This window comes from Trachypithecus francoisi, unplaced genomic scaffold, assembly GCF_009764315.1.
Source record: "Trachypithecus francoisi isolate TF-2019V2 unplaced genomic scaffold, Tfra_2.0 Lachesis_group12, whole genome shotgun sequence".
NCBI classification, from domain to species: domain Eukaryota; kingdom Metazoa; phylum Chordata; class Mammalia; order Primates; family Cercopithecidae; genus Trachypithecus; species Trachypithecus francoisi.
In genome coordinates this window covers 8,176,032-8,203,679 of record NW_022681457.1, presented here as the reverse complement: position 1 = coordinate 8,203,679, position 27,648 = coordinate 8,176,032, and the positions used below count along the sequence as shown (strand labels likewise).

Below are 27,648 nucleotides of genomic sequence, written 5' to 3'. Positions count from 1 at the left end.
TTACGCCATTCTCCTGCCTCAGCCTCCCGAGTAGCTGGGACTACAGGCGCCCGCCACCTCGCCCGGCTAGTTTTTTGTGTGTTTTTTTAGTAGAGACGGGGTTTCACCGTGTTAGCCAGGATGGTCTCGATCTCCTGACCTCGTGATCTGCCCGTCTCGGCCTCCCAAAGTGCTGGGATTACATCCATATTCTTACTATATTTGTACTTTCACTCCTTGGGTCTTATCTGACACACAAGAGGCATGTAGAAAAATAGTAATATAGTGCAATAGTCACCAAGAGTGATACAGCTGGCCAGGGACGGTGGCTCATGCCTGTAATCCCAGCACTTCAAGAGGCTAAGGCAGGCAGATAACCTGAGGTAAGGAGTTTGAGACCAGCCTGGCCAACATGGCGAAACGTTGTCTCTACTAAAAATACACAAATTAGCCAGACATGGTGGCAGGCGCCTGTAATCCCAGCTACTCGGGAGGCTGAGGCAGGAGAATCACTTGAACCCGGGAGGCAGAGCTTGCAGTGAGCTATTGTGCCACTGTACTCCAGCCTGGGGGACAGAGCAAGACTCCGTCTCAAAAAATTAAAAAAAAAAAAAAAAAAACAGAGTGATACAGCTTTCATGGTGCAAAATAACTTTCTTGGGATTTTCATTATATTCACATAAGTATCCTGAGGCAGGGCATGTGGAGAACAACTCAAGTGCACTCTATGTGTACGTTCCCAACATTCTATTTAATTCCAAGAAAACAAAATGGTTATATCCTTCAGCCTTAAGAGTCTAAATGGTGTGTTGTTATCGTCTGTTACAAAGTAACCTACTAAGGTGGGATAAAACTATGTTGGTAGAAAGAACATGATGCATTCATAGTTACGCAAAAATTAGATTGTATTAATTAGCACATGAGATCTATGATACATTCTGAATAAAATGGTAGCAAAATGTAATAACAGCAGTAAATGTGAATCCTAATTAGTAACATGGTATTGTGGTTTATCTTTGAGGTTGTGGTTTCTATCGTGGTTTCAATCTTGGCTGTACAATAGCAATGGTCATTCCATGTAGACGGTAGCCACCATTTTCCCCTGAATTATTTCCACCATGGAATCAGTCACTTATAACCCATTACGCTCCTCCCACAAATCAAAATGTCTAAGGTCTTGGTCGGCTCTTATTTTTTTTGAGATGCAGTCTCTCTCAGTCACTTAGGCTGGAGTGCAGTGGTGTAATCTCGGCTCACTGCCACCTCCGCCTTCCGGGTTCAAGCGAGTCTCCTGCCTCAGTCTCCCAAGTAGCTGGGATTATAGGCACCCACCACCACATCTGGCTAATTTTTGTATTTTTAGTAGAGATGGGGTTTCACCATCTTGGCCAGGCTGGTCTTAAACTCCTGACCTCATGATCCACCCGCCTCAGCCACCCAAAGTGCTGGGATTACAGGTGTGAGCCACCGTGCCCGGTCGTGCTCTGCTCTGTTTCATCGTCAGTTAGTAGGTCATCTCTTTCCTGTAACCAAAGGGCCCTCTGTCAGAACACCCTGAACACAATAAGGATGATGACCAACATCATCATTTTGCATTATTCTCTGCCGGCCCCCATGCTTGGTAATTTGCCAAGGCAGAGTCCTTATTCTTCAAAGAATTTGAATAGAAATGATCCTCATCTAATGCAGTGATTCTTACTGATTCTTTCCCAGACATCGCCATGAAAGGCAGGTAAGGAGGCATATCAACAGATTTCAAGGTTTAGGTTGAAAGTCATAAATCCTAAAATATAAAGTAGTAGCCTTGCAAGACACCTAAAATAAATAAATAAAATATTTTAAAATCTGAAGATAACCAGTGACTTCAAAAATCCTGCAGCCTTTAATACATATCATGTTGTGTATGAGTTTTAACACATTTGAACTTGCAGTTGTTCTACAATGTATATGAAAAGTTTATCAGCACTAGACTGAATTATTCCTCACATAAATACTTGGATGTTTTACAGTTTTGATCCTTGGTTAATAGCTTCAACATGCACAAAATATACAAAGATACAAAGATGTATATACATTTTGATATCTAGTGAGTTGTGAGACCTAAATGAGGCCTCTGCCACATACTTAGGTTTATATGATTTCTCTTTAGCATGGACTCTGACGTCAATGAATGCTTGAACTCGTGATGAAGGGTTTGCCATACTTGTAAGGATTCTCTCGAGAATGAAATTCTCTGATGCTGTGTAAGAATTAATTGTGACTGAAAACCTTGCCACATTTATTATATTGGTATGGTTTCTCTCTGGCATAAATTCTTTGATGACTCACAAGATTTAAACTTTGACTGAAGAGCTTGCCATACTAATTTCTTTTATAAGGTTTCTCTTTAGTATGGATAATTTGATGTCTAAAGAGGTTTGGGCGCACACTAAAGGACTTCCCACAATCACTACATTTGTAAGGTTTCTTTCCAGTATGGATTATCTGATGTCTAGTGAGGTTTGGGCGCACACTAAAGGATCTGCCACACTCATTACATTTGTAAGGTTTTTCTCCAGTATGGATGACCTGATGGGTAGTTAGGCTTGAATGCACACTGAAGGCTTTGCCACACTCATTACATTTGTAAGGTTTCTCTCCAGTATGGATGACCTGATGGGTAGTTAAGTTCGAATGCACACTAAAGGCTTTGCCACACTCATTACACTTGTAAGGTTTCTCTCCAGTGTGAACTCTCTGATGACTCGCAAGGTGTGAATTATAACTGAAAACCTTGCCACATTCATTGCATTTGTAAGGTTTCTCTCCAGTATGAATTCTCCAATGCCTTGCAAGGCTTGAAGTTTGACTGAAGACTTTACCACATTCATTACACTTGTATGGTTTCTCCCCAGTGTGAATTCTCTGATGAGTTGCAAGGCTTGAAGTCTGACTGAACACCTTGCCACATTCATTGCATTTGTAAGGTTTCTCGCCACTATGAATTACCTGATGGTTGCTAAGTGTTGACCTCACACTAAAGGCTTTGCCACACTCATTACACTTGTAAGGTTTCTCTCCGATGTGAATTTTCTGATGTAGTGCAAGGCATGAATTGCGACTGAAGACCTTCTCACATTCATAACATTTGTAAGGTTTCTCTCCAGTATGAACTCTCCGATGCAGGGCAAGGCATGAGTTGCGACTGAAACCTTTGTCACATTCATTACATTTGTATGGTTTCTCTCCAGTGTGAACTCTCCGATGACGCACAAGGTTTGATTTTTGACTAAAGACCTTGCCACATAGATCACATTTATATCGTTTCTCTCCAGAATGACTTACCTGATGTACAGTCATGTGGGAGCCATGATTCAAGGCTTTGTCGCACTCATTGTATCTGTAAGGTTTTTCCCTAATGCATGATTTCTGTTCTTGTGTGAGTAATGAAGAACAGACAAAATCAGTCCCATATTTATTAGAAATATGGGTTTTGATGGTAGAAGAAATTATTTGGGGTGCTGAAGCTGAGGAACCATGGTTGACAGACTTCTCAACATGGTTACATTCATAAATTTTCCCTTCAGCTTGAAATTGCTGCAGTTCAGGGAGATGTGGTAGAAAGCTTAATCCAAGCTGATTTTTAATAGACTTGTTTTCTATACCACTTCTATCATGTTGGTCTCTTCTACAAGTAAGATTTTCTTTTGGGGCCATAGTCGCTTTGTTGTAATTTCTTTCATTATCTCTCCACTGAGAGTCAAAGTCATGTATTTTTTTCTTCATTTCCCTGAAGCAAAACTCTTCAATGTCATGTTTTTCATGTTGTTCCAATGTCACTGTGTGTAATACTTCTTCTCTGTTACTTTCCCGTTGCGGTGCTAATTCCTTGATCATACAGTTACGAGAGAGATCTATAAGAAATAAAAAAACATAGGTTTCCAATTAGAGACAGTATATAAATATTTTATACGGAATAACAGAATTACACACAAAGCAATATTTATACACAACAGAGTTATAAAACTTCCCAATCAAGATCTTTAATTTTTAGGAACACAAAGGAATCACATTCTTTTTTTTTTTTTTTTTTTTTTTGAGGCGGAGTCTCGCTCTGTCGCCCGGACTGGAGTGCAGTGGCCGGATCTCAGCTCACTGCAAGCTCCGCCTCCTGGGTTTACGCCATTCTCCTGCCTCAGCCTCCCGAGTAGCTGGGACTACAGGCGCCCGCCACCTCGCCCGGCTAGTTTTTGTATTTTTAGTAGAGACGGGGTTTCACCGTGTTAGCCAGGATGGTCTCGATCTCCTGACCTCGTGATCCGCCCGTCTCGGCCTCCCAAAGTGCTGGGATTACAGGCTTGAGCCACCGCGCCCGGCCAGGAATCACATTCTTTAGTAAAAAAAGGGTGATTATATGTAATTCAAATGAATTCTAGGGAAGGACAGTTTCAAACATCCTATGACCAAAACACATTGTTCAAACCTATGTTAGCCCTGAAAGGAGTATTTTTTCACCTTGACGACAAAGTACACACTTTATTGTCTCATTATTGAAAGGAAATAAATATTACATTTTACCTAGCTACAGCATATTTACTGTGCCCATATACATGAAAAAAGTACTACACAATATATCATAATGGTAACTAAGCCGCAACAAACTTATGGAATAAGGTACATAAATGATAATTCTGAATTGCAAAACACTAACAGCACTGACAAAATGAGAAAAAAATTAATAAAACATTGTTAAAAATAGCTAATTTTTCTGAATACCTGTTATGAAACTATCTGTACCCACCCAGACCAGGCATTTTTGACATTAATGAGTGATGCATGTCAGTTATATTGCATGAAACTTACTAAAAACCCATCATCTGTAAATCATAACAATTAATTAATAAAACACTGTAGTAACCCATGATAAAACCAGCAAACCAAAAACTAGTAACTACACTTGTACAAAGTTATACAGCCTGTAAATGATTCTCTCCTAAGAAAAAAACAAGGACTATTTCAGAACCAGCACACAACCTGTGAACCGTAATATATGTTAAGATCTCTGACATTTGATGCATGAGGTCAGGTAAATACATAGCATTATAAAGAAGAAGTGAAGAACAAAGTCAGAAATCACAATTATGACTTCACACCTGCACTTACATAACAAACAGCCAGTCAATAAAGCAATTCCCTACATATGCATTGTCCTTTCATGACCTAGTTCATCGACCACAAAATACACATAACAGAGTTTGTACTTGGAAAATTTATTAACTGAAATCAGAGAACACAATGTTTAGAACGGACTGAAAAATAAAAACAAACAAAATAGAATGCAGTCTCTACGGTCTGAATATGTTGGCCAAAATTCATATGCTAAGGTCCTGTTCCCTAGTGTGACGTTGTTGCAGATGGGGCATTTGGGATATAATTAGGTCATGAGGCTGGACTACTCAAAAACAGGATTAATGTCCTTACAGGACGAGATGTAAGAGCATGTTTTATCTTGCCCTTTCCATCATGTGGGACAGTCAGAAGATGGCTGGGGTAAACCAGGTAGCGGGCCTGCCCCAGGAACTGATTCACCCTTAATTTTGACTTCCCAGCCTCCAGGTCCGGGAGATACAAATTGCTATGGTTTAGCTCTCCTAGCCTATATTCCTTTTTTTTTTTTTGAGACGGAGTCTCGCTCTGTCGCCCAGGCTGGAGTGCAGTGGCCGGATCTCAGCTCACTGCAAGCTCCGCCTCCCGGGTTCACACCATTCTCCTGCCTCAGCCTCCCGAGCAGCTGGGACCACAGGCGCCACCACCACGCCCGGCTAGTTTTTGTATTTTTAGTAGAGATGGGGTTTCACCGTGTTAGCCAGGATGGTGTCGATCTCCTGACCTCGTGATCCGCCCGTCTCGGCCTCCCAAAGTGCTGGGATTACAGGCTTGAGCCACCGCGCCCGGCCTCTTTTTTTTTTTTTTGAGATGGGATTTCGCTCTTGTCACCCAGGCTGGAGTGCAATGGGGCAATCTCGGCTAACTGAAACCTCCGCCGCCTGGGTTCAAGTGACTGTTCTGCCTCAGTCTCCCAAGTAGCTGGGATTACAGGCGCCCACCACCATGCCTGGCTAATTTTTGTATTTTTAGTAGAGATGGGGTTTCACCATGTTGGCCAGGCTGGTCTCGAACTCCTGACCTCAGCTGATCTGCCCACTTCAGCATTCCAAAGTGCTGGGATTTCAGGTGTGAGCCACCGTGCCTGGCCCGCCTGTGAAATTTCTTATGGCATGATGAGTTATATAAGACAGAAAAAGGACAATCTCATCACAATCATCACAGAAGTTTGATCAATCTTATTAAACAAAGAAACTTTGGGACTTGACTATAAGACATGCAATATTCCAAGTAATCACACACCACCACCTTGTTTTAAAAACTTTCAGGTAAATTGTTATTATTTTTCAAATAAAGACATTAGGCACATGGTATTCATGTATCTAATCTCAATTTTTACAGAAAATAAGAGAGAAAAACAGGACTAAATCCTGGGCCAGGAGGCTCAGACTTTTTTTTTTTTTTTTTTTTCCTTTTTGAGACAGAGTCTCACTCGGTCGCCCAGGCTGGAGTGCAGTGGTGTGATCTCGGCTCACTGCAACCACTGCCTCCCAGGTTCAAGCAATTCTCCTGCCTCAGCCTCCCGAGTAGCTGGGATTACAGGCACCTGCCACCATGCCTGGCTAATTTTTTAAAAATTTTTAGTAGAGAAGGGGTTTAACCATGTTGGCCAGGCTGGTTTCAAACTCCTGACCTCAAGTGATCTGACCACCTCAGACTCCCAAAGTGCTGGGATTACAGGCGTGAGCCACCGCGCCAGGCCACCAGACATGTTTTTAAGCACATGTCCACCCAGGCAGTAAGGAAAACCTGGGTGGACATGTGCAATGTTGAAAACAATCAGTTACAGCAAGAATGCACCCAGGCAAGGAGCACATGAAGAAAAGGAGATACAAGAGCTGGACTGTGTTGGTAATAGTGTTATTCAGTCAGCTCTCATGGAAGGCAGCTATGCTCACCACTACACCACCAACACATCTAGTCAGTTAGCTCTCATGGATAATGGTATGTGAGTCATCACTTCCTACACATACTGATTTAGGCAGATCCTGACTTACAAAGCAGTTGAGTAGCATCTAGTCTTGCATACTGTGAGTAGTGTGGAGGGTGAAGAAGTCCTGTGGAAATTGGGGTGTTCAGGAATACAAAATCAATATGCTAAAAAGCAACAGTATATCCCATGCAGATCAAGGTATCATGTGAGGATAGGAGAGGGGAAGGGCAAGAACACAGGGGAGGGAGGAATGGGAATGTAGGAGGAAAATTTGTGCATGCACGTCTGTGGGATATAATTCCACTAGGACAGTTACAATTCTGACCTTGGGGCCAGGCGCGGTGGCTCACGCCTGTAATCCCACCACTTTGGGAGGCCAAGGTGGGTGGATCACGTGAGGTCAGGAGTTCAAGACCAGCCTGACCAACATGGAGAAACTCTGTCTCTACTAAAAACACAAAATTAGCCAGGTGTGGTGGTGCACGCCTACAGTCCCAACTACTCAGAAGGCTGAGGCAGGAGCATCACTTAAACCTGGGAGGCAGAGGTTGCAGTGAGCTGAGATTGTGCCATTGTACTCCAGCCTGGGCGACAAGAGCGAAACTCCATCTCCAAAAAAAAAAAAAAGGATCATAAAAAATACAGAATTTATGACTAAATGAAAAAAGTGTTCATTTATACCACATGTAAATGTACAAGATGAAAGTAGTAGTGGCTTAAACAAATGACACTGGACTTTAAAAACCGAGGCATCACCGGGTGCGGTGGCTAAAGCCTGTAATCCCAGCACTTTGGGAGGCCGAGATGGGCGGATCACGAGGTCAGGAGATCGAGACCATCCTGGCTAACCCGGTGAAACCCCGTCTCTACTAAAAAAAAATTTAAAAAATTACCCGGGCGAGGTGGCGGGCGCCTGTAGTCCCAGCTACTCGGGAGGCTGAGGCAGGAGAATGGCGTAAACCTGGGAGGCGGAGCTTGCAGTGAGCTGAGATCCGGCCACTGCACTCCAGCCTGGGCGACAGAGCGAGACTCTGTCTCAAAAAAAAAAAAAAAAAAAAAAACCGAGGCATTACAGCGATGTGAAGTAAAAAAAAGAACAAACGAGAAAAAACCAAGGCATCACTCAGCTTCACAAGCTCCCTCCACAAGATGTGATGTGTCAACGCTGTATTTGTTGTAGGTTTGAACCTACAACAAATTGAACCCAGGCTGAACAAAGGTTTATTGATGAGAATGAACAATGGTGCATACAGGATGGAAAATGAACAAATACGGCGTGAACAATAGTTTAGTCAAGAGCCTCACACATATGATGCTGTGAAGTTGGACAATGTCATCGCTAGGAGAACATCCCGCACCGAATGCTGGCTTAGGGGAGATGATCATTAGTTTTTGTGTCCAGCACTGTCACAGTGCCCTTCAGATACACTTTTGTGAGGCTCCTCAATACTGGAAGGACAGCTGGAAACACGTGTCAATCAGGCTCGCCTGATATTTTGTATCTCATATCCTGGGCCATGCTGACAATTCTGCTCAGCGCTTTAAGGGGCATCTCTACATGTAGCAGGAGGCTATTCAATTATATTAGTCAAAGAGTTTTCACTCACAAATTTCCTGTTATCACATAAACACCCTCCATAAGAGACTCCAGGAGAAGGTATGCATAACCTATAGGCTGGTTATCATAGCAGGAATACAGACAAATGACAGACCCTAGGGGTGTGTATATCAAAAGCCGGGTTTTGTTTTTGAAATGGAGTCTCGCTCTGTTACCCAGGCTGTAGTGCAGTGGTGCCGTCTCAGTTAACTGCAACCTCTGCCTCGTGGGGTCATGCAATTCTCCTGCCTTGGCCTCCTGAGTAGCTGGGCTTACAGGCGCATGCCACCATGCCTGGCTAATTTTTGTATTTTTAGGAGAGACGGGGTTTCACCATGTTGGCCAGGTTGGTCTCGAACTCCTGATCTCAGGTGATCCACCTGCCTTGGCTTCCCAGAGTGCTGGGATTACAAGGCATGAGCCACCGTGCCCAGCTATGCCCGGCTAATTTTTGTATTTTAGTAGAGATGGGGTTTCACCATGTTGGTCAGTCTGATCTTGAACTCCTGACCTCAGGTGATCCGCCCACCTCGGCCTCCCAGAGAGCTAGAATTACAGACGTGAGCCACTGCACCTGACCAAAAGTCGGTTTTCAGAGGAAAAATCATGCAAAGTTAAGAGAAAACAAAATCAGGAAGAGCCAAGGTTTTTCTACATTCATATAGTAGTGAGACCAATGGAAAAGACAGAAAAATACAACATATGAGGCTGGATTTTGAAAGATCTTGAGATGGGATTGTCTGCTCTGCCTATAGATGGATCCTAAGCTAAGAGCCTGAAAGACCAAGATATACTCCCTGTGTAGGACGGGGGATCCCAGTGAAGACCTGTCAACTGTTCTTACAGTTCTGCTGAGTAACAGTCTCAGAAGATCCAACCCCCTCCGCTGGTCCACACACCCATGAACTGTGGCAAAAGCAGAAGAGAAGAAATGGCTGAGGGATCACAACAGGCACAAAGGGCTTGAGACAACTCCGTGCAGCTCCTGGGGCCTCAGATGCAAAGGAGGAGCAGCCAGTGTTTCCCATCTCCTGCGCAGGTCTTCCAAACACCGGAGATGAGGTGGAGCATAGATAGCTCCAGGCATCAGGACTGTGGAGGCCTCAGCTCTGATCTATATGGAAAGCGAACTGAGCATCAGGTGGGCATCAAGAACAGGAGAGACCGGCAGGGCGCGGCAGCTCACGCCTGTAATCCCAGCACTCCGGGAGGCCGAGGTGGGCGGCTCACCTGAGGTCAGGAGTTTGAGACCAGCCTGACCAACATGGTGAAACCCCGTCTCTACTAAAAATACAAAATTAGCTGGGTGTGGTGGTGCACGCCTATAATCCCAGCTACTCAGGAGGCTGAGGCAGGAGAATCATTTGAACCTGGGAGGCAGTGGTTGCGGTGAGCTGAGATTGCGCCGTTATACTCCAGCGTGGGCAACAAGAGTGAAACTCCATCTCAAAACAAAAGAACAGGAGAGACCAACAGAGAAGCAGACCCTTGTGATATGGCCCCTTCTGGACCCCTCAGAGTGAAGGAGCCAGAGAGTTCATAGAAGTCGGAGGGCAATGTTGTCCATCACTTGTCCATCATGATAAGCACTTCCATTTGTCTCTGTTTGAGCTGCAGCCCCCACTGGACAGCGAAAGGATCATCTATGACACGTCTCAAGAGCAGAGGCAGAAGTAGGGGAAGTTTAAAATTTCCTCTAAGAGCTCACAGGATATAAACATTTGTTTTCCTGTAGAACTCTCCCACTGGCTGAGAGTTTCCAAACATAATTTAATGGTGTGGCTTCCTCTCCCCCATCTGAGGTCTTACCTATTTTCACACCTTTGATCCATTCCCACCCTTTTGGTTTTCTTGCTATTTGCACTTGGCTTCCATGGTCCAGGGCTCTTTCCTGTGCTCTCACATGAGATAATATTCTGGTCAGGAAGAGAACTTCCTGCTTATAAAATGAATGGAACATGATGTGCTGTGGCTTTTCAAGAATCTCAGCCCTTTGCTTGGATAAGAAGAGAGAATATCACAGATGGATCTAGGAAAATATTTCACAAATTCTTTCACTGAATGCCTACTCTGAATGCGTAGGGAAGACTGTAATATGCAAATATCCAGCTCCCCTCCAAGAACTACTGAATGAAAGTACAGGGGTAGAAAACAAGAAGTGAGTACTTCAAAAGTCTACTATATGCTTTCATGCATACTTCAGCTCTGAAACCACCACTGTTGTATCAGGAAGGGGTCAGAGCATCTGGAAAAAGGGGATGGTTAAACTCCAGAGTCCACATTATGGAGCTTTTCATTTCAGAGTCAACAAGGCCTCAAACTCAGGCAATGCAGGGGCTCCCAAGAGGGCACACAAGGGAAAATGGCAAGATACCAAGGGCAGATTTTGACTTCTGGAAGAAAATAATCCTCACCCAGGGAGACCAGGTTCCTGTAGTTCTCCAACATCACGTCCCTGTATAAAGTCCTCTGTGTAGAATTCAGGCATTTCCACTCCTCTTGAGAGAATTCGATGGCCACGTCCCTGAATGTCAACTGTCCCTAAAATAATAAACACATTTCACCAAGGGGTTATGAAGGGAGTTACCATCTTCACACAAAATAAGAATAAAAGAGATTTTTAAGTACAGATTTAATTGAAGTGTGTGTTCTGATAGACCCACACTAAGGTATTTTTGAGTATATATCTCTTCCTAATTGTGCTTTTTTTTCTCTCTCTCTCTTTTTTTTTTGTTTGAGACAAGGTCTCGCTCTGCTGCCCAGGCTGAAGTGCAGTGGCATGATCATGGCTCACTGCAGATTCCCAGGTTCAAGTGACCCTCCGACTTTAGCCTTCCAAGTAGCTGGACTATAGGCATGTGTGTACAAAGTACATTTGAAAACTTCAATGATGAACTAGGGATCAAGCGGAAGAAAAAATTTCAGGACGTGAAGACAGGTCTTTTGAAATAAACGAGTCAGACAAAAATAAAGACCAAAATAAAAAAGAATGAACACAGCCTATGTGACATATGGGGCAGGCACCGTAAGGTGACCAAATATTTGAATTTTTGGTGTCCCAGAAGGTGGAGAGAAAATGAAAAGGATAGAAACCTATCTAACAAAATAATAACCAAAAACTTCCTAAGTGTAGTAAAAGGTTTAGATACCTAGATACAGGAAGTTCATAGATTCTCAAAGAGAGACAATCCAAAAATGTCTTCTCCTTGGCACATTATAGTCAAACTGTCAAAAGTCAAAAGAAAGAGAATTCTAAAAAAAAAAACCAAGAGAAAAGCATCTGGTCACTTACACAGGGTGCTCCATAAAACAGGAAATTTCTCAATAGAAACCTTACAGGCCAACAGAGAATGGTATGATATATTCAATGTGCTGAAAGAAAAAAAAAAAAAACAAAACCCTGCCAGCCAAGGATACTATACTCAGCAAAATTATCGTTCATAAAAAGGAGAAACAGTCTTTCCCAGAGAAGCAAAGGCTTAGGGAATGCTTCACCAGCAGACTGGCCCTACAAGAAATGCTTAAGGGATCCCTATATCTAGAAGCAAAAGGACAATATTGGCCATCATGAAAACACACAATACTATAAAACCCACGGTCAGAGCTATCATGCAAGTAAGGAAACAAGTCAAATGTAAATGTTACCACTATAGAAGACCACCAAACCACAATGAAAAAGTTAGACAAAGAAAGGAGCAAAGAACATACAAAACAACCAGAAATCAATGAACAAAGTGACAGTAACAAGCCCTCGCATGTCAATAATGAACTTAATGTAAATGGTTTAAACTTTCCACATAAAAGATATAGACTGGCTAAACTGATACAAGCATATAACCCAACTATATGCTACCTTTAAGAAACTCATCTCACCCGGGCGCGGTGGCTCACGCCTGTAATCCCAGCACTTTGGTAGGCCGAGGTGGGTGGATCACAAGGTCAGGAGTTCGACACCAGCCTGGCCAAGATGGTGAAACCCCATCTCTACTAAAAATAAAAAATTAGCTGGGCGTGGTGGCACGTGCCTGTAGTCCAAGCTACTCAGGAGGCTGAGGCAGGAGAATCCCTTGAACCTGGGAAGTGGAGGTTGCAGTGAGCCGAGATCGCACCACTGCACTGTAGCCTGGGTGACAGAGTAAGACTCCATCTCAAAAAAAAAAAAAAAAAAAAAAGGATTCCATCTCAAAAAAAAGAAACTCAAAGCAACTCATCTCAACTGTAAAGACACAAATAGACTCAAAGTGAAAATATGGGCCGGGCGCGGTGGCTCAAGCCTGTAATCCCAGCACTTTGGGAGGCCGAGACGGGCGGATCACGAGGTCAGGAGATCGAGACCATCCTGGCTAACACGGTGAAACCCCGTCTCTACTAAAAATACAAAAACTAGCCGGGCGAGGTGGTGGGCGCCTGTAGTCCCAGCTACTCGGGAGGCTGAGGCAGGAGAATGGCGTAAACCCGGGAGGCGGAGCTTGCAGTGAGCTGAGATCCGGCCACTGCACTCCAGTCCGGGCGACAAAGCGAGACTCCGCCTCAAAAAAAAAAAAAAAGTGAAAATATGAAAAAACGTATTATATGCAAATGAAACCAAAAGCAAGCAGGAGTACCTCCACTTAACAAAATGAACTTGAAGTTAAAAACAGTAAAAGAGATGAAAAGGTCATTATATACTAATAAAGAGATCAATAAGAGGAATATAACAATTCTAAACATACATACACCCAACACTGGAACATCCAGACATATAAGGCAAATATTATTAAAGGGAGAGATACACTCCAAAACTAATAATAGGGATTTAGCATTAGACAGCTGATTTAGACAGAAAATTAACAAAGAAACACTGAATTTAAACTGCATTTTAGACTAGCCAGACCTAAGAGATATTTACAGAACATTTCATCCAACAAGTACAGAATATACATTCTTTGCATCAGCACATAGAACATTCTTCAAGACAGACTACATATTAGAACGCAAAACAAGTCTAAACACATTTTTAAAATATCAAAATCTTAATAAGTATCTTCTTAGAACAACAATGGAATAAAATTAGAAATCAATACCATGAGAAACTTTCAAAACTGTACAAATACATGGAAATTAGACGGCCTAAATGACCATGGGGTCTAGTAAGAAATTAAGGGGGAAATTTTTAAAAAAATCTTGAAACAAGTAAAAATGAAAACACAATATGTCAAAACCTATGGAATACAGCAAAAGCAATGCTAAGAGGGAAGTTTATAGTAATAAACACCTACTTGAAAAAAGTAGAAAAATTTCGGCCGGGCGCGGTGGCTCAAGCCTGTAATCCCAGCACTTTGGGAGGCCGAGATGGGCGGATCACGAGGTCAGGAGATCGAGACCATCCTGGCTAACACAGTGAAACCCCGTGTCTACTAAAAATACAAAACAAAAAACTAGCCGGGCGAGGTGGCGGGCGCCTGTAGTCCCAGCTACTAGGGAGGCTGAGGCAGGAGAATGGCGTAAACCGGGAGGCGGAGCTTGCAGTGAGCTGAGATCCGGCCACTGCACTCCAGTCCGGGCGACAGAGCGAGACTCCTCCTCAAAAAAAAAAAAAAAAAAAAAAAAAAAAAGTAGAAAAATTTCAAATAGGCCAGGCATGGTGGCTCACTCCTGTAAACCCAGCACTTTGGGAGGCCAAGGTGGGCAGATCACCTGAGGTCAGGAGTTCAAGAGCACCCTGGCCAAGATGGTAAAACCCCGTCTCTACTAAAAATACAAAAATTAGGCTGGGTGCAGTGGCTCATGCCTGTAATCCCAGCACTTTAGGAGGTCGAGGCTGGCAGATCACGAGGTCAGAAGATCGAGACCATCCTGGCTAACATGGTGAAACCCCATCTCTACTAAAAAATAGAAAAAATTAGCTGGGCGTGGTGGCAGGTGCCTGTAGTCCCAGCTACTCGGGAGGCTGAGGCAGGAGAATGGCGTGAACCTGAGAGGTGGAGCTTGCAGCGAGCCGAGATCCGGTCACTGCACTCCAGCCTGGGCAACAGAGCGAGACTCCATTTCAAAAAAAAAAAAAAAAGAGGCCGGGCGCGGTGGCTCAAGCCTGTAATCCCAGCACTTTGGGAGGCCGAGACGGGCGGATCACGAGGTCAGGAGATCGAGACCATCCTGGCTAACACGGTGAAACCTCGTCTCTACTAAAAAATACAAAAAACTAGCCGGGCGAGGTGGCGGGCGCCTGTAGTCCCAGCTACTCAGGAGGCTGAGGCAGGAGAATGGCGTGAACCCGGGAGGCGGAGCTTGCAGTGAGCTGAGATCTGGCCACTGCACTCCAGCCTGGCGACAGAGCGAGACTCCGCCTCAAAAAAAAAAAAAAAACGCTTAGATGGCAAACCCACAGCTAAAATCATGCTGAATGGAAAAAAGCTGAATGCTTTTCCTCTAAGAACTGGAATAACTCAAAGATGCCCACTGTTACCACTTCTATTTCACACAGTTCTGGAAGTTGTAGTCACAGCAATCAGGCAAGAAAAAGAGGCAAAGGACATCGAATTGAAAAGAACAAGTCAAACTGTCCTATTTTACAGATGATATTAATCTAAAAAAACCTCAAGGGCCCACCAAAAAATACTTAGTTCTGATAAATTCAGTGAGGTTGTAAGTTACAAAATCAATATACAAATATCAGTAGTGTTTCTATACACCAAAAATAACTACCTGAAAAAGGAATCATGAGGGCAAAATCAAAGGAATCACAAAGGCAAAATCAATTTATAAGAGTTAACAAAGAATTAAAATACCTAGGAATGGCAGGCTGGGCATGGTGGCTCACATCTATAATCCCAGCACTTTGGGAGGCAGAGGCGGGTGCATCACCTGAGGTCAGGAGTTCGAGACCAGCCTGGCCAAAACGATGAAACCCTGTCTCCACTAAAAATACAAAAGATAAGCCCAGCGTGGGGGCAGACGCCTGTCCCCCAGCTACTTGGGAGGCTGAGGCATGAGAATCGCTTGAACCCAGGAGGCGGAGTTTGCAGTGAGCCGAGACCATGCCACTGCACTCCAACCTGGGCAACAGAGCGAGACTCAGTCTCAAATATATATATATATAAATTCTTTCAATTGTGAGCATGAAATGTCTTTCCATTTGTTTGTGTCCTCTTGAAATTTTTTCATCAGTATTTTGTAGGGTTCTTTTTTTTTTTTTTTTTTTTTTTTGAGACGCAGTCTCTCTCAGTCACCTAGGCTGGAGTGCAGTGGTGTAATCTCAGCTCACTGCAACCTCTACCTCCCGGGTTCAAGGGATTCTACTGCCTCAGCCTCCCAAGCAGCTGGGATTACAGGCATGTGCCACCACACCTGACTAATTTTGTATTTTTTTTTAGTAGAAATGGGGTTTCTCCATGTTGGTCAGGCTGGTCTTGAACTCCTGACCTCAGGGATCCACCTGCCTCGGCCTCTCAAAGTGCTGGGATTATAGGCGTGAGCCACCGTGCCCAGCTGTAGGGTTCCTTTTGTAGACATCTTTTACCTCCTTGGTTAAATCCGTTCCTAGGTTTTTCTTTTTTTTTTTTTGAGACAGAGTCTTGCTCTGTCACCCAGGCTGGAGTGCAATGGTGTCATCTCAGCTCACTGCAACCTCCACCTCCCGGTTTCAAGCAATTCTCCTGCCTCAGCTTCCTGAGTAGCTGGGATTACAGGTGCCTGCCACCACACCTGGATAAGTTTTTGTATTTTTAATAGAGATGGGGTTTCACCATGTTGCCCAGGCTGGTCTAGAACTCCTGACCTCGTGATGTGCCCGCCTTGGCCTCCCAAAGTGAGAATTAATATTGTTAAAATGACCATAGTGCCCAAAGAATTTACAGATTCAACGCAATCTCTATTGAAATACCAATGTCATTTTATTAAAAACAGAAAAAAGAATCCTAAAATTTGTATGGTATCAAAAAAGAGCCCAAAGAGTCAAAGCAATCCTGAGTAAAGCTGAAGGCATCACTCTACCTGACTTCAAAATATATTACAAGGCTATAGTAAACAAAAGAGCATGGTATTGGTATAAAAACAGCCACACAGACAAATGAAACAAAATTGTGAACCCAGAAATAAATACATGTACTTACAGCCAAATGATTTGTGACAAAGGCACCAAATACATACACTGGGGAAATGACATCCTCTTTAATAAATGGCGCTGGGAAAATTGGATATCCATGTGTAGAAGAATGAAATTGGATCCCTATATGGCACCATATACAAAAATCAACACAGATGCATTAACAACTTAAAAATAAGACCCCCAAAATATAAAACTACTGTAAGAAAACAGGACAAACACTTCAGGACACTGGTCTAGACAAAGGTTTTATGGCTAAGACCTCAAAAGCATCAATGGCAAAAACAAAGATAGATAAATGGCACTATATTAAATTTAAAAGCTTTGCATAGCCGGGTGTGGTGGCTCAAGCCTGTAATCCCAGCACTTTGGGAGGCCGAGACGGGCAGATCACGAGGTCAGGAGATCGAGACCCTCCTGGCTAACACGGTGAAACCACGTCTCTACTAAAAATACAAAAAACTAGCCGGGCGAGGTGGCGGCGCCTGTAGTCCCAGCTACTCGGGAGGCTGAGGCAGGAGAATGGCGGGAACCCGGGAGGTGGAGCTTGCAGTGAGCTGAGATCCGGCCACTGCACTCCAGCCTGGGTGACAGAGCAAGACTCCGTCTCAAAAAGTAAAAAATAAAATAAAATAAAATAAAATAAAATAAAAGCTGTGCATAGAGTGAAAAGGCAACCTGTTGAATAGGAGGAAATATTTGTAAACTATTCATCTGACAAAGGACTAATATTCAAACCGTACAAGGAACTCAAACAGTTCAACAGTAACAAAGAAATAATCCCACTAAAACTTGGGCAAAGGACAGAATAGACCTTTCTCCAAAGAGGACATACAAATGGCCAACAGATATGTATATATATAAAATGCTCAACATCAGTAATCATCAAAGAATGAGAAAAGCACAGTATCATCTTATCCCAGTTAGACTGGCTATTACTAAAAAAGACACTGCACTCCACTGCACCCCAGCCCAGGCGACAGAGCAAGACTCCGTCTCAAAAAAAAAAAAGACAAAAAAAAATAACAGATGCTGGTGAGGAATGTGGAGAATGGGTAACTCTAATACACTACTGGTGGGAATGTAAACTAGTATAGCCATTACAGGCCAGGCGTGGTGGCTTACATCTGTAATCTCAGCACTTTGGGAGGTCAAGGCAGGCAGATACCTGAAGCGAGGAGTTCGAGACCAGCCTACTCAATATGACAAAACTCACCACCCCGTCTCTACTAAAAATACAAAAATTAGCCGGGTGTGGTGGTGGGCACCCGTAATCCCAGCTACTCAAGAGGCTGAGGCAGGGAGAACTGCTTGAACCTGTGAGGTGGACAATGCAGTGAGCTGTGACCATGCCACTGCACTCCAGCCTGGGCAACCGAGTGAGACTCTGTCTCAAGAAAATTAAAATAAATAAATAAATAAATTAGTATAGCCATTATGAACAGTATGAAGACTTCTCAAAAACTAAAACTAGAACTACCACATAATCCAGCAATCCCATTACTGGGTATTTATCAAGAAAGAAGAAATCAGTGATATCAAAGGGATAGCTGTACTCCCATGTTTACTGCAGCACTATTCACAATAGCAAAGATATGACATCAACCTACCTATCTATCAACAGGTGAATAGATAATGAAATGTGGTATATTCAGCCATAAAAAAGAATGTAGCAACATGAATGGAACTGCTGGTCATTATATTAAGTGACATACATCAGGAACAGAAAGGCAAATCTCGCATGTTGACACTCACTTGTGGGAGTTAAAAAAAGTTGATTGCCGGCCGGGCGCGGTAGCTCAAGCCTGTAATCCTAGCACTTTGGGAGGCCGAGACGGGTGGATCACAAGGTCAGGAGATCGAGACCATCCTGGCTAACACGGTGAAACCCCATCTCTACTAAAAAATACAAAAAACTAGCTGGGCGAGGTGGCGGGCGCCTGTAGTCCCAGCTACTCGGGAGGCTGAGGCAGGAGAATGGCATAAACGCGGGAGGCGGAGCTTGCAGTGAGCTGAGATCCGGCCACTGCACTCCAGTCTGGGCGACAGAGCGAGACTCCGTCTCAAAAAAAAGTTGATTGCATGGAGGTAGAAAGTAGAATGGTAGTTATCAGAGACTGTGAAGGGTGTGTGGGTGGGTGCGGGCAGGGAGGACAAAGAGAAGTTGGTTAATGAGTACAACTATAGTTAGAAGGAATAAGTTCTAATGTTGGACAGCATCGTAAGGTGACTACAGTTATCAACAATGTATCGTGTATTTTCAAAACAGCTAGAAGAGAGGACTTGAAATATTCTCAACACTTAAAAATGATAAATAATCAAGGTAATAGACACCTCAAATACCATTACTTGATCATTACACATTCTATGACACATGCAACAAAATATCACATCTGCCCCTTAAATATGAACCAATATTATGAAAAAGGAGCAAGCTATCCTGGTTCCTTAATATGAAAACATGTAAATATTCACAACTTGTAGGATAAATACCCCAACAAAACATTTACTGAAAATTTTCTTCTAAAATCTCACAATGATTAAACACATTTCAACAGGTCTTGAGCTGTCTCTTCTCACAGAACTGATAATAGTGGCTCACCATTGAGACGTGTGCGAGGGTGTAAGGATTGACAGGAAAAGGGATGCTCTGTATCTAAGCACCTAAACGTATCTCTATTGAGAGTTTCACCATAAAACAAATATATACATCGTGTGATGTTTAAAATAAAAGCAGCATGATACTTAATAATAATAGATATCATAAGAATATGGCTATATACTCTTCAATGAAAAAGGAGTTCTGCTCTGATGTCTGAGCAAAACTGTTACCATTTTTGCCTAAAATATCTGATGCCTAAGAGACCCTGCAGGAACAGCACCATCTCCGTGGTATGCAAATGCTGAGAATGGTTTAAAAACTTGGCCGGGCGTGGTGGCTCACGCCTCTAATCCCAGCACTTTGGGAGGCCGAGGTGGATGGATCATGAGGTCAGGAGTTGGAGACCAGCCTGACCTACATGGTGAAACCCCGTCTCTACTAAAAATACAAAAATTAGCTGGGCATGGTAGCATGCACCTGTAATCCCAGCTAGCCAGGAGGCTGAGGCAGGAGAATCGCTTGAACTCGGGAAGCGGAGGTTGCAGTAAGCTGAGATCGTGCCACTGCACTCCAGCCTGGGTGACAGAGCAAGACTCAAAAAAAAAAAAAAAGTCCTACTCCTACAGCTGGCCGGGCATGGTGACTCACGCCTATAATCCCAGCACTTTGGGAGGCTGAGGCAGGCGGACCATACGGTCAGGAGTTCAAGACCAGTCTGGCCAACATAGTGAAACCCCATCTCTACAAAAATTAGCCGGGCACAGTGGCGGGCGCCTGTAGTCTCAGCTACTTGGGAGGCTGAGGCAGAGGAATCATCTGAACCCGGGAGGTGGAGGGTGCGGTGAGCCGAGATCGTTCCACTGCACTCCAACCTGGGCGACAGACCAAGACTCTGTCTCAAAAACAAACAAAAAAAAGTCCTACAGTTACATTTTTTGTTGTTGTTAGACAGAGTCTCGCCCTGTCACCCAGGCTGGAGTGCAATGCAGTGATGGGATCTCCACTCACTGTAACCTCTGCCTCCCAGGTTCAAGTAATTCTCCTACCTCAGCCTCCTGAGTAGTTGGGATTACAGGTGTGTGCCACCACACCTGGCTAATTTTTGTATATTTAGTAAAGACGGCGTTTCACCATGTTTGCTGGTCTCAAACTCCTGACCTACAGTGATCCACTCACCTCGGCCTCCAAAGTGCTGGGATTACAGGCCTGAGCCACTGTGTTCGGCCTTACAGTTATACTTCTACATTGACTTTATGTTTCAAAGTCATTAAAGGAAAAAATGCCCTCTGGTACTGATGTCTGCATCTCAACTTTACATCCCATTCCAAGTCATTAACAGTCAGAGACATACTGATACACTAGTTTCATCTGGATTACAAAATCAGGCACAAAATATATCCCCTTATTGGCTGCCTTTTCCAGGATTTACCAGGTATTTGTCTACATTAATATGTGACTTTAGGCCAGGCATGGTGGCTCACGCCTGTCATCCTAGCACTTTGGGAGGCCAAGGCAGGTGGATTACCTGAGGTCGGGAGTTCAAGACCAGCCTGACCAACATAGAGAAACCCCATCTCTATTAAAAATACAAAATTAGCCGGGCATGGTGGTGCATGCCTGTAATCCCAGCTACTTGGGAGGCTGAGGCAGGAGAATCGCTTGAACTCGGGAGGCAGAGGTTCCGGTGAGCCGAGATTGTGCCATTGCACTCCAGCCTGGGCAACAAGAGCAAAACTCTGTCTCAAAAACAAACAAACAACAACAAAAAGAAACATGACTTCCATGGGCAGCTTCTCTGCTTCTCTATTCCTGGGCCACAGAGAGCTGACAGTGCATCCAGATGTGGCCCCTGAACAATCCCTGCTGTCCAACAGCACTGACACCACGGGACCCTCACCCCATCTCCATCCATGTCTGGGTGTGAGCCCTTCCCAGGACCATGCCCACTGGACTCTTCCCAAGTTCATGTCACTGGGTCAGAGTGAGACGGAATCTCAGTAGAGATGAGAGGGACTGAAGAAAGGCATGGGTGAATGTGAGCAAATGTGTCAGGCAGGACACTTCAGAGTCGGAGAAGATTTGCAGCTCCAACACACTGTCTCCTGCCTTTCTGAAAGGAAGAAGACAGAATGATCCACACAGAATCTTTCTTTACCTGAGTAAAAGCCATTCCTGACTCCTTTGGTGTCTTCTTCTGGGTTTCTTCCTCATGTGCCAAGGGTCTTTAGAAGTCAATGCTGAGTAACAACAACAACAACAACAAGTGCTCTTTATTGCTCAAAAACAACACACGCCCTCTTGTGTGACAAGCACAAGCATACACAGGGAGGAGCTCGCCCTGTGCAAAGATGCTCCTCTGCTGCCCACTGCACCAGGGTGGCCCCAAGGACAAGAAACTCCTACAGGAAAACCCATACATGAGTCTTCTGACCCCTTTCTTCAGAACCCTCTCCCCTCCTGGAGAAGCTCGTACACACGCTGCAGCAGTGAGGAGTAGACCCAGCCCTGATCCACCCCCATGCAGAGCCCAGCCCCCTTTCCCTCTCTGTGGCTCCCAGGCTGAGCTCAGCCCTCAGAAATAGAGGACGCAGAGCCTTGGTGCTTAGGGCTGGATATAGACGAGAATCATGCTGGGCACTGTATCATCAAGGGCGGGTCCCAACCTATGTGAATGGGAATCTCTGGGACATGGGTGCGGGCACAAGAAGTGTATCTGCAAAGTACCTCAGCACTTCCACATGAAGCCAGGGGTGAGCTCTACTCAAACAGGGTCAGCCCAGCATAGCCCCCACCTTCTGACTCTGTTCTCCCCTTGGGACCTTGGGTTCATCAGGATCCAGACAGTGGAAGCAGAAAGAATCGAGAGAAGCATGCAGAGCAGGCAATAGGGACCAGAGGAGGGAGTGACGGGGTGGCTGGAGTGTTAAATGGGAGGTGGGTCACAGAAGTCCCCACTGAGAGGATGATATCAGAACAGAAACCTGGGGAAGGAGGGGTGTTTGCACCTGCAGCTGAGGGGTCAGCGAGTTCCAGCAGAGGGACAGCCCACGTGAAGGCCTTGAGGCAGGAGCAACCAGGGCCCAGGAACAGGAAAGGCACCCGCGTGGCTGGAGCAGAGGAAGCAAGGAGGAGACAGGTAGGAGATGAGGTCAGAGAGGTCCTCTGGGAGGGCAGATAAGACAGGGCAGATGCCTTCAAACATTTTTCTCCCGTATCTCAAAAGAATTTTGGAAATGATGTATTTCCTCACCCATTTTAATTAAACATATAATATTTTCTTTATAAATTAACACAGTTACAATGTAATATCTTATATATTTGAAGTCCCAGGAAATACACGGTCACCCTCATCTGAGATGTGCAGGACTGCCGGGGAAGGCATCTAGGGAGTCAGAAAGTCACTTCTGGACACTTGAAAGTGGAGATACCTGTTAGATGTCCTAGCAGAAAGTTGAGGACACGGCCAGGCACGGTGGCTCACGCCTGTAATCCCAGCACTTTGGGAAGCCGAGGCAGGTGGATCACCTGAGGTCAGGAGTTCAAGACCAGCCTGACCAACATGGTGAAACCCCATCTCCACTAAAAATACAAAAAGAAATTAGCCGGGCCTGGGTGGTGGGCACTGGTAATCCCAGCTACTCGGGAGGCTGAGGCAGGAGAATCGTTTGAACCCAGGAGGCAGAGGTTGTGGTGAGCCGAGATTGCGCCACTGCACTACAGCCCAGGCAACAAGAGCGAAACTCCATGTCAAAAAAAAAAAAAAGAAAAAGAGGTTTATTTGGCTCATGGTTCTGCAGGCTGTACAAGAAGCACAGTGCCAGCATCTGCCTCTGATGAGGGCCTCAGGAAGCTTCCGTTCAGCGTGGAGGGTGAAGGGGCGCCAGCAGGGCAGATGAAATGGTGAGACAGGAGGCAAGAGACAGAGAGAGGTCAGGCTTTTTGACAACCAGCTCTCAGGGGAACTAAGAGTCAGAACTCACTCGCTAGAGAATGACATCAAGCCATTCGCAAGCAATCTGCTCCCATGACACTCACCAGACCCTACCCCCAAGTTTGGAAACCACATTTCAACATGAGAGTTGGTGGGGCAAAACAAATCATATCCAAACAATTGCACATCCTGAGGCTATGAGTGGGGCTGGCCTCTAGTACACAATTGGAGGGTTAGCAGCAGCCAGGAGCAGGAACAAAACCATTCCCAGTCACTCCGGGGTAGGGATCCCAAGCCCTGAGACAGGTGGGTGGGTAAGTTGGAAAAGATCTCTTCCTTTGCTTCCAGGGGCTCAACAGTGAAAAAAAAAAAAAAAACAAGGCCTTTAAGTGAGCAAAAAAAAGAAAGAAAAGTTCCAGAGACAAGGTGCAGAATAGAAAAATACGAGAATGGAAGAGGTGCGGGGCAGGAATTAAATGACTCCAGGAAATCTGGGTGTATGTTTTCTCCAGGCTGTGATCAGCTACACAGGGACAGAAGCAAAGTAACAGAGTTGGATGTGGGGATGTCTGGGAGAAACACATGATGTCGTACACTTGACTTGCAAATCATGTAGTATCTGAAAGGGTCTGTTCATATCCAATTTTGTTTTGTTTTTGAGATGGAGTCTCGCTGTGTCACCAGGCTGGAGTGCGGAGGCGTGATTTCGGCTCACTGCAACCTCCGCCTCCCGGGTTCAAGCGATTCTCCTGCCTCAGCCTCTTGAGTAGCTGGGAATACAGGCACGTGCCACCATGCCCAACTATTTTTTGTATTTTTAGTAGAGACGGGGTTTTGCCACGTTGGCCAGGATGGTCTTAATCTCCTGACCTCGTGATCCACCCGCCTCAGCCTCCCAAAGTGCTGGGATTACAGGCATGAGCCACCGCTCCTGGCCCTTTTTTTTTTTTTTTTTTTTTTTGAGACGGAGTCTGGCTCTGTTGCCCAGGCTGGAGTGCAATGGCACCATCTCGGCTCACTGCAACCTCCGCCTCCTGGGTTCTAGCGATTCTCCTGCCTCAGCCTCCCTAGTAGCTGGGACTACAGGCGCCCGCCACCTCGCCCGGCTAGTTTTTTGTATTTTTTTTAGTAGAGACGGGGTTTCACCGTGTTAGTCAGGATGGTCTCGATCTCCTGACCTTGTGATCCGCCCATCTCGGCCTCCCAAAGTGCTGGGACTACAGGCTTGAGCCACCGCGCCCGGCCTCCTTTTTTGTTTTTAAACAGGATCTTGCTCTGTCAGCCAGGCTAGAGTGCAGCGATGCAATCCTGGCTCAGTGCAGCCTTGATCTCCTGGGCTAAAGCAATCCTCCCACCTCAGCCTCTGGAGTAGCTGGGACGACAACAGGCACAAACCACCACATCTGGCTAATTTTTAAATTTTTTATAGTGACAGGGTCTCACTATGTTACCTAGGCTGGTCTCAAACTGGGCTCAAGTGATTGTCCTGTCTCAGCCTCTGAAAGTGCTGGGATTATAGGCATGAGCAATCATGCCTGCCATATCTCTATCATTTTAAAATTAAAACTGGGGCCAGGCGCAGTGGCTCACGCCTGTAATCCCAGCACTTTGGGAGGCCGAGGCGGGCGGATTATGAGGTCAGGAGTTTGAGACCAGCCTGACCAACATGGTGAAACCCCATCTCTACTAAAAATACAAATTAGCTGGGCGTGGTGGCGCACGCCTGTAGTCCCAGCTACTCGGGAGACTGGGGCAGGAGAATCACTTGAACCCAGGAGGCGGAGGTTGCGGTGAGGTAAGATCACGCCACTGCACTCCAGCCTGGGTGACAGAGCAAGCCTCCATCTCAAAAAGTGCTGGGATTATAGGCATGAACCACTGTGCCCGGCCTCAACACTTTTAATGTTCCTTTAGAGCAAGGCTGTCCACTCTGCAGCCTAGGAAGGCTTTGAATGCAGCCCAACACAAATTCCTAAACTTTCTTAAAACACTTTGAGATTTTTTGCATATTTTTAATTAATTAATTTATTTATTTATTTTTAGCTCATCAGCTATCGTCAGTGTTAGCGTACTTTATGTGTGGCCCAAGACAATTCTTCTTCCAATGTGGCCCAGGGAAACCAAAAGATTGGACACCCCTGCTTTGGAGAGACACTATGTAGTGATAAGTCTTTCACTTTCTGCCCAGCTTTACTCTCCCACTCCCCCTTCCCCTCCCCCTGCCCCAATGCCAAGGAAAGGGAAGAGGATGAGCTGTGGGATTAATGAGTCAAGTCACTTCCCTCTGCCTTAACAGGGATTGCAAGTGGAAGCTAACTTCTGATGTCATAATTATAAAATGCACCAGCCTTAATAGACAGGAGTTTTGCAACTCTCATCTTCATCTGTGTATTTTAAACTTATAAAGACAGAAACCAACAGGTCAAAATGTAGATAATACATCCAGTCAATTCACAACTCACCTGGACCCAGGGTCCTCCTTTTTCCTCATTACCGTGTGTTTCCCTCCCTCATTCCGTACATAGCTCTCATTCTCACCTTCTTTCTCTAGCTCTTTCCTTCCCCCTTATTTTCTCCCTAGGATTCTGCTCATTTTGAGCCCCTCTCCTCTCCTGCTGTTTCTCCCCTTCTTCCCTCTATTTCTTCTCTTTCACCTGTTTTTTCCAGTCTTGCAATTTGTTTCACCTCATATTCCTCTTTCTTCCTAATCTTTTCATCGTCCCAATCTCCACATATTTCTGGCTCTTTGTTCCCCATTTCAGCGCCCCCTGTTAAATTCCCTCTTCCCTGTTACACACCCTTGTCCCCACTCTTTGGCACCCCCAGGTCCCAGGCCTCCCCGTGCTGTGGTTCTCCCTCTGCTCTCCTTGTCTTCGGCTGCCCCTTCTTTTTGTCCCAGCACACTGCTCTGTCTGCCCTGGCTCCAAATCCCTCCTCCTCTCTCCCACTCTCTATCTGAGGAGCCTCCCTCTTTGCTGCCCCCGCCCTACCTTGCTGTCCTTCATCTCTCTGGATACTGTGCGTTTTCTCGAAATGTGTCTAGTTACTTTTCTCTCCTTGCTACTTTCTTGGCTTCTTCTTTCACTCTGTCTCTTTGAAAATTTCTAACCATCCTCTACTTTGCCATCTGTGTATTGGTTTCCCTCATTCTTTGCTCTGTCTCAGGTTTTCTACTGCTCTCTCTGTCCCTCTCTGTCTCCGGATCCCTTTGGCCCACACATTCACAAGAGGGTCTGGGGTAAGATGCCTGCAACCTGGAGGAGAGCATTTTCCAGGGAGTGGAGGAGGGCAGGCAAGAACACCGGGTGTCACAGGACAGGCCCTGAGCACCTCCCCAACGCGGGCTCAGGGGAGGCCTGGGGAGCAGCAGGGCCTGGCACGAGGAGAAGGGAGGTGGGGGGCGACGGCACCTTCGGACAGGGGTGGGGTCTGCAGGATCCCAGGACCAGGCAGAGCACGCGGGCTCTGGAGCGCTGCGCTCCAGGGGCCGACCAGGGCGAGGCTGGGATGCGCCCAGGACGGGAATTTACCTCTTGGGTGAGGACTTTAAAAAGCCCGGGGCTGGAGGAGGGGTCAGGAAAAGGTTTTAAGCGGGAGGAAGAAGCAAAGGGCCCGGACAGGGAGCAGCCTCAGAGCGAGTTCAACCCAAACGGAAGCGATTCCGGACCCACACCGTGAGGCCTGTATTCACCGGGGGTGGAGGGCGCGGTGCGGGGATTTTAAAGCCCGTAGCGACCCCGGGCATCGGCTGTGGAAAGGGGAAACAGGGAGCGCAGGTTTCATCTACACAGAGGGCCACTCACGCTCAGCGCCGTCACCTTCACCCAACACGATCCGTTTCCGGGACTATAGGAAACTGCGCATGCGCGGAGAGCAGAGCCCGGGCAGCCTGGAGGCGTGGCGCGGTTGGAGTGGGCGGGGCCTGCGCCGTTTCAAGGTTAAGAAGCAGAGTTGTGTGGGCCACTCATGTTGGAAACCAAAATATTTTCCACTTACCAGGTTGGAAACGGTTTATGGTAAAACTATTTTGCCTGCAGGTTGGACCCGATCCTGCTAGGGAGTCTCCTGCAGCTTAGCAGTCTGGGAACTGGGATTTCGGTGGGGGATCCACAACTAGCAGTGGCTGGATCCATAAATGTTATCGAAAAACAAAAATAAAGTGTCTGGAATAACTCCACTGGATTTCAAGACTACCAATATAGGAAAGATAATAAAAATTGTGTGGTATTGGGGCAATACAAGACATATGGATTGATGCAATACAATAAGTGAGTGCAAAAATAGCCTCTACAGGTACTTCCAATTGATTTTTGACAAAGTTACCAAGGGAATTGAATGAAGGAAGAATTTTTAAAAACTGGTGAGGGGCTAAATTAAT

General features: G+C 45.4%; 2 protein-coding genes across 7 annotated transcripts in view; both read right to left on the bottom strand.

Annotated features, from left to right (window-relative positions):
• The window catches only part of LOC117093626 (zinc finger protein 888-like), a 385,964-nt gene that overhangs the window by 213,730 nt on the left and 144,586 nt on the right, over positions 1-27,648 (bottom strand). The gene's annotated exons all lie outside the window — the stretch shown is intronic.
• ZNF415 (zinc finger protein 415) lies at positions 1,839-27,560 on the bottom strand. 6 transcript variants are annotated; one of them, XM_033229021.1, is made up of 5 exons: positions 27,074-27,154; positions 22,283-22,446; positions 21,237-21,445; positions 11,069-11,195; positions 1,839-3,872 (listed from the first exon to the last, which is right to left on the bottom strand). In XM_033229021.1, exons 3-5 carry the CDS (start codon positions 21,249-21,251, stop codon positions 2,341-2,343), a joined length of 1,674 nt encoding a protein of 557 aa, XP_033084912.1. In that variant the 5' UTR covers positions 21,252-21,445; positions 22,283-22,446; positions 27,074-27,154; the 3' UTR covers positions 1,839-2,340. The 6 variants fall into 6 exon arrangements, with proteins under 6 accessions (XP_033084912.1, XP_033084911.1, XP_033084910.1 ...); XM_033229020.1 differs by lacking the exon at positions 21,237-21,445 and adding an exon at positions 21,495-21,576 and having other exon boundaries at positions 22,345-22,446; XM_033229019.1 differs by lacking the exons at positions 21,237-21,445; positions 22,283-22,446 and adding an exon at positions 21,495-21,576 and having other exon boundaries at positions 26,962-27,560.

What these genes read in the sequence shown, in the direction of transcription:
- ZNF415 (XM_033229019.1), bottom strand. An exon ending in CAGGAACCTGGTCTCCCTGG is followed by an intron (nt 3,873 to 11,068) that starts GTGAGGATTATT and finishes TATTTCTTATAG; the next exon opens with ATCTCTCTCGTAACTGTATG.